Source organism: Musa acuminata, chromosome BXJ1-9, assembly GCF_036884655.1.
Source record: "Musa acuminata AAA Group cultivar baxijiao chromosome BXJ1-9, Cavendish_Baxijiao_AAA, whole genome shotgun sequence".
NCBI classification, from domain to species: domain Eukaryota; kingdom Viridiplantae; phylum Streptophyta; class Magnoliopsida; order Zingiberales; family Musaceae; genus Musa; species Musa acuminata.
Window position 1 is genome coordinate 2,035,926 of NC_088335.1, and position 14,031 is coordinate 2,049,956.

The following is a 14,031-nucleotide window of genomic DNA, read 5'->3' on the forward strand; positions in this document are numbered from 1 at the left end:
AAGTATCAAAAAGGAACCGAGAAGATTATTCTCGTCAGAGAAAAATAATCTTGCATATTTATCTACTGGATGTTGTCGATAAGACGCTGATAGTAAACATTATCGAATAAAATAAATCAGGGACTACGATATTGGACTATTATGGAGAGCTTACAAGCCCGATCACAAGAGTATTAATCAATGATGATAGAACCTATCTCTCTCTTGAGCATTAATTCTCAATGGCAGAACTCATCTTCCCTTTTTCGGGAGCATTAATCTCGACGGTAGAACCCATCTCCCTCTTTCCCGATCACTTAACACAGGCAACTGATGTCTGCTTATCCTGCAGACTCTATAACCCAAATAAATGATGCGCCTGTGATCGTCTTTCATAAACAATACATCAAAGTAAAATATCAGTCAATCATCGATATAAATGAACGCCTGAAGAACCGCGGATTAAGGAGAGAAGTTATTAGCCTCCCGTCATTGATCGCCCATGTATAAAAAGTTAGCTCTCAAAATCGAAAGGGTTGAGTTGGAAACCTCCCCGATACCAATCTCCTGTGCAGGAACTTCGATGAAGTGAAGGTCCATCTCGATTAAGCTCCGGAACCTTGAGGACATAGAATCTACCTTAGGCAACAAGCAATACCTCGGCATCGTGCTCACCGGTTCGCTCCACACCAACCAACATTCGAAAGCACCACGTATCTTTCTATGACAAACTTGTGAGCCATGCTGACCTGGAGTCAATGTCATCCTAACACAACACAAACATCGAGCTTTTTATTCGAGGAATGGTCATGGTCTTCACTTACTACATGACTACATGGATCGACAAGGCATGGATCAACAAGGAACGGATATATATATATATATATATATATCAGAGGGTGTCTTCTGGGATTTGGAACCGTTGCACGCCAAAAGTATGAAGGGAGGCATTCTGAACGAAGAGGAGGAGGCCGCATGTTGCAGAGTTGAAGCCATCCCAGAGGGTGAACTGGAGAGAAGCAGAGAGGTTCTTATTTGGCGAGATGCCCTTGACGGAGACGAGCTTCTCGAGACGTCGGACTACGTAGTTATTGGTGAGAACGCGGCCCTTGTTCTCGCCCTTGTCGCACTCGGTGACGAGGCCGCTCTCGTAGAGTGCTACCATCACGTCGGCGCGTCCGACCACCTTGCTCCGCAACGCCCCTGTGAAGGACACCTGCAGTATGTCGGGCGCTGGCTTTTGGAACGTCGCCTGCAATGCCCATGCAACCTCCTCATTATCAAGGAAATATTCATGTGGAGAGGACTAAGAATTAGAAAGAGTCGGTAATTAATATATATTGGATTCGATCCACTCGTTGTTAGGAAATATTATGATCAGTTCTGGTCACAGAGGAGGAAGCCAAACCTGCATGGTGGGTGACGGGAACCTGGGGACGGATCGGAGGGCGGCCGAAATGGCGTCGAGGTCGGTGCCGACGCACTGGGCGCGGCCGTTGACCACCACTTGCGGAGTGTACAGGGTGTCGAGGTGCAACGCGTCGACGTAGGCCTTCTGGCGCACGGTCCAGATGCTGGAGCCGAAGGGGTCCTTCCACCCCCGGTAGTCCCAGTATTCCACGTGGAACCCCAACACCGCCACCGGCGGCAGGTCGCCCACGAGCTCCCCGCGGCCCAGTTGCATGGCCACCGCCTCGGCCTCTGCGGAGGTTCCGCATCCCTGCGACGAGAACAGCTCCACCAGCACGGGGCCCATCCGCCGCTGCTCCTCCACATTCTGGTCCACCGTCGCGTTCGCTTCCGGTGATTCGGACGAGGAGGTCGCCCGTCCGCGGCCACGGCCGAAGCACGCGAACAGCCGCGGCGCCATGGCCGATCGGAGAGTAAAAAAGGGGGCTTTCACTCCTTGGAGATCTCCAATTATAACGAACGAGAGGAAGAAGACAGGAGGAGGACGACGAAATCGAGAGGAAGAGGGCGAGATGACGGAGACACCTATACATAACGTTGGTGGCACAAGAAATGGAAGAGAGGGAAACAGACGCGGGTGGTGGCCGCGAGACTCGGTGGTGGATGATGACCTGGCACGTATAATTATGGGACCCGCATGCTTAGTCGTCGTTTCGCTGCGATGCGGGAGACAACCGTGCCAACACCTAAAAGAAAATATAGACAATTGGACCTCAGCTCGTGGCTTGGAGTCCATTGGGTTTCATGAGAAAGTGCCATCGAACCCGTAGCCGGCCCAATCGATCCGTGTCGGCACGCACTACATATGAACTGACGGAGTAAGTAAAGGTCGCAGTCAATGGAAATCCATTGCCGAAAGGTAAGTTTGACTTTTCGACCCAAGGATTAAAGGATTTACAGCTCAGCTCCACATCACCAGATTCTATCCACAATTTTATCTAAACCATATCCTCGAGAACCATTAATCCGATTCACGAGACAAACAGGTCTCCACCACAAACTTTTCCATGCCCTCGGCTTTCGGCCTCTCACATGTGAGACACGGGAAGAGCTTTCATTTTACGGAGCACCAAGTTCTCTATTCGTTTAAAGTCAGCTAGCCAGCCTTCACAAGGGCCTTATTTTGTGGATAAACAAAGTTCTTAGTATTTAGGGAATGAATACAAGCTGCCTTCCCGTGAACAACATATCATTTTCATGAACTTTCTCTAGAAAGGTTTACGTGGACCAGTTTTGCACCATGATAGAACAGAACCACCTGTTCATGCACCTTTGACATCATCTGCATGCATCAGCTGCCGAAAGTTGGCAGAAGACATCATGTTTACTTGTTATCAAACTGAATATTTTTTCTTGAGTGAGGTGCATGCATCTATCTGCTTAGAAATATTAGGCTCAGGTAATTTGTGTGAGCAGAAGCTTTTTGTTCACATGCATCCAAAACTGCCATACAACGCATGTTGAGAATTATGGAGGATAAAGCAACACATCATAGAGGCAAGAAAAAGTTGGAGACAATCGTGCACACAGCTTTGTCCATCACTAATCAAACATGGTTCATATGGTGTAGATTAACAAGAATCTTTAGCCGCTGTATATTGCAGTGGTAAGAAACCAAAAGAAAGAAAAAAGGATAGCATAGTTCAGAGGATGGTGAAAGGATAAGAGCTAATACTGATGAAGGGTTTGCTAAAACCTATACCTATAGCTTAATAACACAGTCCACTGAGTCATGCGTAGATTTTGGATCTGTCAATGCCCATCTCAACATTGCCGACATGGATGTCATCATCTGCAATGAACTTGCCCCAGAACCAGTGGGCCTTCCAGACGAGGATCATCTCTTCAATGGGGACGTTCTTGGTCTCGGGAAGGAAAAGGGCGATGAAGATGGTCATGATGAGCACCCATCCACCAAAGAAATAGAAGAGACCAAACTTCATGTGGCAGAGCATGGCCAGGAATGCTTGGGCGATGACGAAGGTGAAGAGCATGTTGACGGATACGTTGATGCTCTGCCCCGCCGATCTGATCTCCAGGGGAAATATCTCGCTGGGAACCAGCCATCCGAGGGGACCCCAAGACCATGCAAATCCAGCGACGTAGACGCAAATAAACAGCACCACGAATGCAGCGTAGGCCTTGGAAAAGTGGCCCTCCCCGCTGGTACCGAATTTGATTGCAATTAAGGTTCCAACAATGATCTGCATCCCAAAATGAGTAACGTAGCTCATGAAAAGCTGAATTATTAGTGAAAGAAGAACTCCCTCTTCTGAAGACTGATCATGGAGAGGAATCAAGTCCTAGATGTATTCGTACCTGACAAACAAGCATCTGACATCCTCCCTGCAAGAACAATTTCCTGCGGCCGAGCTTGTCGGCGGTGAAGATGGAGACGAAGGTGGCGAACACGTTCACGAGGCCAGTGATCACGGCAGACATGAGAGAAGCATCGTCACCGAAACCGATAGTCTTAAACAGCACGGGGGCGTAAAACATGATCACGTTGATGCCGGTGAGCTGCTGGAAGAAGGGGATGAGGATGGTCATGGTGAGCTGAGGACGGTACTTCCTCTTCACGATGTTGGCCCACGGGTGCTTCACCCGGTTCGACTCTTGGCTGGCAGCGACCAAGTCGTCGTACTCCTCATCGATGTCGTCGGTGCCGCGGATGCGGCGAAGCATGTGCTTGGCCTCCTCGGGGTGGCCGCGCTCGATGAGGGAGTTGGGGGTGTCGGGCAGAAAGAGGGCGCCGAGGCTGATGATGCCAGCGGGGACGGCGGCAAGCGCGAGGCTGACGCGCCACCCCCACCCGCCCTCGATCTTAGACGTGCCGTAGTTGATGAGGTTGGCGGCGAGGATGCCGATGGTGATCATGAGCTGGAACCCGATGTTGAGCATGCCGCGGAGTCGAGCAGGCGCCATCTCCGACAGGTACACGGGAACGGACTGCGAAGATAAAATATTTATATATGAAGAGAGATTAAAATATAAGATTAAATAATCTAACAATATAAATTTTTAGATTAAATTGATGTCTGACTTAAAATATATTAAACTCATATTTGTCATTGAAAGCTCGCTTCCAAAATACTTTCTCTGCTTTAATATTCTAACAAAGCTCCAAGATTTAGTCAACTTTGACAAGTAAAGGGTCGGTGGACTGCAAGTACACAAGTTGGCATCGTGCCACTTGTTGAAATTTTCGAAGACCCATAAAGAATATAATCACTATAATAAGATCGCATCAAAATTATCTCACCAAAAAACTAAAATTTGGTATCGAAAATTACCCCCACGGCTTACCTGGTTGGCGAAGCCGACGCCGACGCCGAGGAGGATGCGGCCGAGGATGAGCATGAGGACGTTCTTAGCAGCGCCGTTGAGTGCGGCGCCAATAAGGAAGACGAGCCCTCCGCCGAACATGGACCACTTACGGCCGAACGTCCTCGTGACCGTCGACGCGAAGAAGGAGGCGATCAACGCCGCCAGATACAGCGATGACGTGAAGGTGGTCAGCAGCTGGCTGTCGAACTTGCAGTACTGGTTGGTGCTCTTGTCCGACTTCTCCTTCCTGTACACCTCCGGGAAGAACTTTTCCAGGAACGAGTCCATCGACGTCACCCCACCTACACTCCACCAATCCAAATCCCCCCTCCCCCGTCAGATCCAAACGAGATAAAAAGGACACAAAAGCAGTAAGATCGAAACAACTAGTTGCAAGATCCAAAGTCGCACCGGAGATGCCGATATCGTAGCCGAAGATGAGACCGCCGGTGGCAGCGACAACGCAGGTGAGGAAGACGAAGAGAGTGAGCTTCCCCGGGTAGTCTTTTCCACCCCTGGTGTTGACGATCGCACCCCCCGCCATTGTTTCCGCCGGACCTCCGAAAACTATACCCACACTAGGATCGCAGAGAGAGAGAGAGAGAGAGAGAAGAGGAAGACGAGAAGAGATGAGGATGAGAGGTAAGAGGGTGGGAAGGGTGCCCATATATATAATGGGAGGAAGAGAGAATCCGTGACGACTGTAATTGGTGCGGGATTTAGCCTACCTTATCGGGTGCAAAGCGTATGGAGTTGCGGCGATCCGCGTACCGACACAGACCGTCGGATCTTGACCGTCGGTTGCAGGCTGGAGACTTCAGAATTAGATACACCAATCAACGTAAAGGACTAGGAATTGGATCCGATGGATCCTCCACTCCCACGATTTCTTATGATCTAATCAAAGGTTTCCTTGTGAGACGTTGGACTCTAAATCTCAATCTTCGGTAAAGGATTCCTAGGAACGTTTTATTAGAGAAACTGGGGTTGACTAAATCGCCTCAAAATTTATGATTTATGTAATCAAACAACGGATCTTTGATTATACTATATTCATGGAAGATTAGGATGAGAGGGAGCCTTGGGACATTGATGATAGTTTATTGTCAGCGGAGATTGAGCGTGAAGTAATCAATCAAATAAGCTTGCAGGAGACTTGCAACGGCACATGATGACCACGCGACCGCCAACGGCTAAGACAAAGAGGATATGGACGATGACGAGGTCATTATGTGGTTTCGGCTTTCCTTGCGTGGGTTTTCCCAAAGGAATGGGTGATTTGACACCACCTTACGAATCTTAACGTGGCGAATCAATTCGATTAGCCGTCGTTGATTCTTCCTCCCCATTCTGATTCTTGGGGAATTCTAAACAAGGAAAAAGACGTCAAGAAGATGACGTATATTTATGTATCTTACGCGGCCATTCTACCAAAAATGCAACTCTGATGCGGACATTGGCGGATACACAGAATCAACAGTAGACGATGACATCTACTGGTCTTTCTCTGTGAATGACGAGTCTCTGCGTATGGTAGAGATGGAGATCAAGCGATTGTTTATGCACATGAGAATTAAACAGTGCAAGTAGGTTGAGTGTTGAAGAAGCGTCCCTCCGTTTCTGTGTGAATCAGAGAGAAGCTGAAGAGGACACAGATTTCCTGGTCTGATACCCAGCCAAAACAACTCTCCTATGTTTGTACTCGAGAGTTGGGTTGACTTTGATTTCCGATTCAATGGTGTGAATCCACTAAGCATTGTTGCTTGTTTTATGAGATCCGTGGCTGAGCTTTGAAAGACGGAGTCTGCCCCTCCGCTTGATAGTTCATTTCGTGCTATAGTTCAGATGGCAAGCAACCAAGTCCTTATCCTTACCGCGGAGACGACGAAAGCATTCCCAATGCACCGGCCATATCCCTCCACTTTGGTCAAACCGCGTTAGGATCCATCAATTCCCGGTGACAAAACGTTGCCTATTCTGTTCTATCCTATTCTGTTCACTTGCTTCAGCTTCTGCCGCTTGTGCTGCCAAAGTGGGATCGGCTTGACTTGGAAGTCGACGGGGACGAGAAACTTAAAAAAAATTGATGGATCGTTGACGGAAGTAATAATTCCAAAAAACTAATTGCTTAAATGTTTGCGTTATTTGTATGTTTTTTTTGTTTTTTTAGACATCTAGATTGAAATATACAATAGATATTTGAATTGAAATATACCATTCATAGGGGAAATGTGCCAACCCAGTTATCATAAGAAGTTCGGGGCTCCCAGGCAGGCCATACAGAGATCCTCTGGAATCCGAATTAAGCCGGGTTATTCAACTATTATCGCCATTTTCCTAAAATTAGGAGTGAAACAGGTTCATGATATAGGTAATGTTGGTGTAGCAACATTCATTGAGCACCACAAGTACCATTTTGAGAAGACGATATCATATACCATTGAAGGCATGCTATATTCAATGGATGTAAGAAAAATCTAAACCTGGCCTATAATGTATTGATGTACCATAAGTATGCACCATTTTGAGAAGACGATATCATATACCATTGTAGGCATCCTCCATTCAATTGATGGAAGAAAAAGGTAAGCCTGGCCTACAATGTATTGATGTACGGATAAAGATAGCTACAGATATGAGCATTGTTGAATCTTAAATTTTGATGATGAAATTAATTGATAGTGTTTATTATTTGATCTGTGTTTTGAGTGATGCAGGATGCTTCGATCAGGGAGAGATAATTAAAGCGGGAAGAATCATATTGGGCCGGAGAAAAACATGTCAGAAGATTGGACGTCGAGCTGAAAGATTGGTCGACGTATCGATAGAAGACTTTGGGCTATGAGTTCGGGCATCGGGCCAAGAAGAGCACATATTGTACCAAGAAAATCAGAGTTGCGAAGGTCAATTGGCCGATTGGGCAATAAGCCGCAAGAGAGGATGATGCGTCGAAGAATCGGATGAAGCGTCGATGAACCAATAACATGCCGGATAATATTTGATTAGCTTAGTAATAATTGTCTAGATCGAAGTAGGTTTTAACTATGCAGGATTAACTAGGATAGCAAGGCATAAAGCAAAATGAAGTCTTAGAGTCAAGGGCACGATTTCGTTGGGAGTTCGAGAGTTCGTCGGAAGTCCGGACGTTCGTTAGAAGTTCTGCCTGAATTGACCGAGAAGTCCACAAGCTTACCAAAAAAGCTCATCGGAAATCGCCAAGAAGATCGTCGTGAAGTCCAGGTACTTGCCGGGAGTCTATTGGAACATTATTAAGAGATCGTCAGAAGTTCGTCGGAAGATTGTCAGAAGCTCACCGAAAGAAACCTAGACTTATGACTTGTTTAGCTTAGTAAATGTTTTAAATTTCGTAGTTAGCATATAATTGATATTAGAATTAGGCTAACCTAATTAGGAGCCAGTTGGGTGGACTATGTTAGGCCAATGAAAGGCCTAAATAATGACCCAATAGGTGGCACCGTCGTGGCATAGTCTCCGAGACTATATCAGGTGGTAGTACCGCTAGTCTAGGCGATGGTACCGCCCAGACATAGTCTCCAAGAGACTGTCAAGCGATGGTACCACCTAGTGTCAGTGCTATAGGTGGTGGTACCACCCGTACCCGGAAAACCCGGGATAAGACATTTTTAAGTTCCAAGTTTGAATCAATTTGAAGCCTATAAATACCCCTCTCATCCCAAGTTAATATACACAAAAAATGAGAGTGAAAAAGAAAGAAAATGGTGTTGTAATCTTGTGTGAACTCCTCTCAAAGATCTAAATGTTACTATAGTTTGAGAGATGAGTAAATGAGGGTGTAAAGGTTCTCTCCTAAAGTCTGCAAAAGGAGAATAGAGTTGTAAGAAGGAGGTTGATCTTCGCTTATTAAAGGAAGATCGTTAGTGGATGCCGATGGCCTTGACGGAAGAGGAATTAGTGGAGTAGATGTAGATCATGACGATTGAACCACTATAACTCGATTTGCATTTACTTTTTGCAATTTACAATTACTGCAAACTACCCTTCTTTACTCCCACTACTCTACTTCCTCATTACACGCTTACGTAAGTGTTTTTAAGTTAAATATATTTTCGATCGATTTTAATCATACAAAGATTTTTCAAACTGATGTTTTTACCACTATACTAATTCACTCTCCTCTCTTAGTGTTGACTTATTCCTAATAGACATAACTCAGATCAAAGCACCTATAGTTGGTACTCGATTGAGATGGAGTACCTAAAGTGCTAGTACTCTAAATACTTGAGAATTAGAGTGGAGTCTTACACATAGGCACTCATCATGATGTAAAGGTTGCTAGTGAGCTTTGGGTCCATACTTATTGTCTCCCCTAAGGAAAGAGATGAATACACACTCTCTTGTTGTCTTAGGATATCCAAGGATAGGACTTCAACTCTTTAGATTATACTACCATAGACTTTATTGGTTTTACTTAAGTTATGCGATACCTTTGTATGTCCATTCGTAAAATGTCAGTCTCCCCAAAATCTCTTATAGTCCCTCAAGGACCTACAAAAGAAAGGATGAGTTAGAATAAACATTTAACTCAAGATCTCACAAATAGATATTTCAGCAAACACTTAATGAATAATATAAATTATAAATATAGACTTCGTAAGCTCTAATTGATCACATAATAAAGAATCTAAGATAGTCCACTATAGCCAAAAGTCTTTACAAATGCTCACATGACTTTATTGTGAAACAAAACAACGAACTAACCCTAAACACTATCCTAAAGGCTTATTCAGTTATGTGTCACTTGGGTAGCTCTAAGGTGTTGTATTGGTTCACACTTGCATCACTCTATAGAGCTAGAAAATCTCTAAAATAATTGCTTGGATGACCTATTTTTGGATAGTTTTACCTATACATGGCAACTGCACATAACTTATGTTTACAAATCTAAGACAATTATAAAAATCAACTAAAATGAGATTGTCAAACTTAATGCAAGCCCTCTATATGATATACAAAGCATAAAAAAATCGAAAGATATATACATATATAAATATTATATTGAACACTCTTTGTATAAATTTATCTATGACAACAGATTGGCTGAGAGAATAAGACTTGAACAATACAGAAGAAGATATCTTCCCAACCTGATATAAAAGAATGAGGGATGATACTTCAGAGTTGAGGAATAAGATGTGAGGATTGAAAGCTAAAAAGGCTTCTAGCGAGGTCTCAGATCGTAGAGTGTGCCCCATTACTATGAAGAGGCTTCTTATAGCCTTAAAGCATCACTTTAACTTTCAAGTGTCTCATCGATGGCTTCTTACCTAATTTTCTCACACAAGTAACGTCTCGTCACTTATCAATCTTTCAAGTGACCTGTCAATTTTTCCCACTCATTGAGGCATTAACTAGCACAAACGTTTATCGCTAGTGCTAGCATCAAATATATGCACAATGCATTATTCTTGAGCCAAGTATAAAAAAATTATCTGATGCACCTTCCTTGGGATAAACATCAAAAGTCATCCAATGTGTCATTATCAGACAAACCATTAAAGATTACCTAATATGTCATTCTCTAGCTAAGTATCAAAGATATTCTCACCCTTCTCAAGCTAAGCATTGAAAAATGTTTGATGTGTTCTTTCTCGGGCTGAGTATTGAATGTTATTTGATATGTATTTCTTGAGCTAAGCATTGAAAGTTGCTTAATGTCTCTCTTGGGATAAGCAACGAAGGTCACCCCAATATACCTGTCACGGCCTAAGCATCAAAGGTCACCTCGATGTGCCTCTCTCAGGCTAAGCACCAAAAGTCACCTAATGCATTCTCCTTAGGTCAAGCATCAAAAGTCACATGATGCACCCGTATTGGGCAAAACATCAAAGATTGCCCTATACGTCTTTATTGGGCTAAGCATGAAAGTCGATCAATGCATTCTTAGGCTAAGCATCAAAGATTGTTTGATCAATCCTTCTTAGACTAAATATCGAAAGTTACTCGATGCGCCCTTCTCACCACTCCTTGGGCTACATATCAAAGATTGTTTGATGTGTCCTTCTCGTGTTAAACATCGAAAATCACTCGATGTGCCCTCTCTAGCTTAGCATAAAAGGTTATCATATATGATTTTCTCATAATAAGTATTGAAGGTCACTCGATGTGCTTCCCTCTAGACAAACATTAGAAGTTGTTTAGCGAGCTACTTGGCAAAACTCGTTGATCCCTCAAATGGGTCATTAGCGACTTCTTGATAGAGGTGTCGATGACCAACTTATCAAACCAACATATGGTTGCACTTCAGAATCACTTTGAGAGAGCTATAGAAGTATACTTTAAATGAAACAAAATGATATGAAAAATATTTATCCCAATCAAAATTCGGTATCCGGTAGTCCGGTCAACATAAAGAGTCCGGGCCTAGTCAATAATAAGCCACGTACACTTGGCACTTGCTGCAGCAATAAGACTAATTTTTTCCACAATTGCTCGTCATGCTGCCATTATTTAACTATTATGATTACTACGTAAGAATTCTGTGTGTTGAGCTTGAGAACGTAACTTTTATACACACTCAAAAAAATCTCAGATGCACTGGCAAATGCAATAAAACCTCGTGTACAGATGTTTCTGCCAATTTCAGCTCCACGTGGTCGACACGGTGGAGCCACGTCGTCGGCACGTCGGCTCTTCCAAAAACTGATCTACAATCATATATTTGTAATGTACGATAAACTACTGATATGTGATGTATACCTTATAAGACACATACAACTTATTTAATACTTATTATAATGATACAATTGTTTGTTGCATATAATGGTAAGTAGTCAATCGACATTCCAAAAAGCTTAATCTTATTAAAGTATATTAAATTAAATACATCTAATCTGATTCTTTTCATTCTTAGTAACGTCGAGCTATTCTAATCTTTTAATCTTTACTAATATATATATATATATATATATATATATATATTCTTGAAATCTATCCTATTTCCATTTCAAACACGACTATAATCAACCTAGTTGGAGGGTTTGAACCTGCACAAATCATTGTGCAAATATATTTTGTTTTAAGAGTGACAACAACGGTGGAACAGCCATCGACCATTCAATGCATGTTGAAGCTGGTGATTGACGATGGGTTTGGCGATATGATAAGCTAGTCGTGTCACGAAGGCAATCGTCATCACGACACTTTCACGTCATCGCCGCTTCAATTCCACCCGGCGGACATACCGCATCCACCTTACCGACACCTCGCTTTGATTTGACCGACACGTTAGGTTACGTGAGACCTGATCCTAAAGGTCGGTAGTATGGCGTTGACGAAGATATCGATTCGATCTGAGATAGACTCGAAAAGACACCTCGCTTAACTCTGAAGTAGATTCTCACTTACCTTGTCCTCGACTTCGATGCTTTCGGGTGATATATGGATCAAACTTAGCTTACACGTAAAGAAGACGATAAGTTTCGTTGGTTTCTTCTGTGTGGCGGCCATATAATTGCACGAGCTTGTCGGGCTTCCTCATGTACGCCTATGGCTGCCACTCGTTGGATGACGGAGAAGTGAACTTATGGAGGAATTGTACTTGATTTTGCACTCTCTTTCCTCGTCCATATATGTCGTGTACATATACGTGGAAATCCAACGACCCATTGGTCCTTTCATTAACGAGCAAAGATCTCCCCTTAGCCCCCGACCAAGAATCTCTGACCGGCCGCCGGCGATGGCGACGGCAGAGACTTCTCGATCACCGGCCGCCGGAGATATCGATCTCGATCATGTTCTCCTCCTCGAGCTCGAGCTCGATCTCGATCATGTCGTCCCCGTCCTCGTCGTCCTCCCACATGAGCCGGTGTTCCTCCGGCGAGCTCGACTCCTCCGCCTCCGACGCAGCCTGCGAGCCACCGTTGCTCTCGGTGTCGGAATCGGTACCGTACGCGAACCTGATCGGCCCCGCTCTCCTGCTTCCTAAGTCGGCATTTTGCGGCCACATCCGGTAGTCCTCCGCGTACGTGAACCCGAGAGACCCGAGTCTCACGCTTTCCAAGTCGGCATTTTGCAGCCAGCCCCGGTACTGGTGCGATCCTCCGCCGCCGCGCTCCTCCTCCTCCTCCCCCTCGTACTCTTCGTATATGATCTCGAGCGGCCTGCTCCTCCGTCCGCAGCTGATGAAATCATTGCTAAAGATAACTTCTTGATGGTAACAGGAGGATTCCGCCTTGGTTTCCGGGCAGAGTGAGGTAAGCTCCTCCTCCCCGTCAACGACGGTGGCAACAGCAGCGGGGCACTTGAGCTGCGGGGAGCCGTGGCGGAGGAGGGCAGCGAGGAGGAAGAATGTGGAGATGGGAACGGGGGACAGGACGAGGGAGAGGAGCGAGCGGGGGAGGTATAGGATGACGAGGAGGGAGGCGGCAGCGAGGATGCCGAAGAGAGGGTGGGTGGAGTGGGTGGAAAGGAAGAGGAGGGATCTCGAGAGGAGTCTCAGCGCTTGTATCGAGAACTCTGCTACAGGAGCAGTGGATTCCTCCGCTTTTGCTACCTCCATTGGGCAAAGAAAAGACTGCTCTCTGATCCAAAAGTTCAGGCTGAGAAAAAGCCTGCTGAGAAGAGGGAAGTTGATAGGGAGAATGAACCTTTAAAAGGGGAACAAAACGTGAGAAAGAATAAAACAGGGGAAGAGGGAGAGAGAGAGATACTAAGGTGTGTGAGCATAACATCCCTTTGTCTCTCATGTTGAGACTACTTGCTGTGTTTTCTTGGCTCCAGTCCTCTACAACTGGTTGGAATGTGTTGGCTTTTGTTTTGGCATTCGGTATCAACTCTGACACAGATAATACAGGATGTGGAGTGGAAGGTGAGCGAGGCATTAGAGGAAGAGTCAGAGCGATCTCCTTCTCAGGCTAGCGGTATCTATCCAAGTATTTACATTGCTTTCTTCGATCGGATTTTAAGTCAGATGTTGAAGAAAGATGCCACATGCAAATTAACATAGATGACCAAACATAACACATAATAATGGCCTTCTCTGTTCATTTGGATAGCAACAAAATAGTGAATGATTGAGTGAAGTGCGTTGCTTGTTTACCTTCCTTTGCCAACTCGATCTTCACAGCTTTTGGAACACCTTTCAATCCACTTTTCCAACAACATCCGGAGGTGAGGGACGCCCCCAAGTCCTCTACCCACTTTGTTGACATCACTTTAAGGTCACTGAAAGGGAGAATCCACCTAGAAGGATGCAAGGGGGAAAGAGCATTGCCT

At 44.9% G+C, this 14,031-nt stretch overlaps 2 protein-coding genes across 2 annotated transcripts; both read right to left on the reverse strand.

Annotated features, from left to right (window-relative positions):
* Nucleotides 1–766: 766 nt before the first annotated feature.
* LOC103996794 (uncharacterized) lies at nt 767–2,126 on the reverse strand. The gene is made up of 2 exons (XM_065084603.1): nt 1,388–2,126; nt 767–1,231 (listed from the first exon to the last, which is right to left on the reverse strand). The coding sequence occupies exons 1-2, from the start codon at nt 1,847–1,849 to the stop codon at nt 872–874; spliced, it is 822 nt and encodes a 273-aa protein (XP_064940675.1). The 5' UTR covers nt 1,850–2,126; the 3' UTR covers nt 767–871.
* An 854-nt stretch (nt 2,127–2,980) lies between these two features.
* On the reverse strand, nt 2,981–5,418 carry LOC135592395 (sugar transport protein MST3-like). The gene is made up of 4 exons (XM_065081810.1): nt 5,188–5,418; nt 4,756–5,078; nt 3,769–4,398; nt 2,981–3,653 (listed from the first exon to the last, which is right to left on the reverse strand). The coding sequence occupies exons 1-4, from the start codon at nt 5,318–5,320 to the stop codon at nt 3,180–3,182; spliced, it is 1,560 nt and encodes a 519-aa protein (XP_064937882.1). The 5' UTR covers nt 5,321–5,418; the 3' UTR covers nt 2,981–3,179.
* Between the last annotated feature and the right edge of the window lie 8,613 nt (nt 5,419–14,031).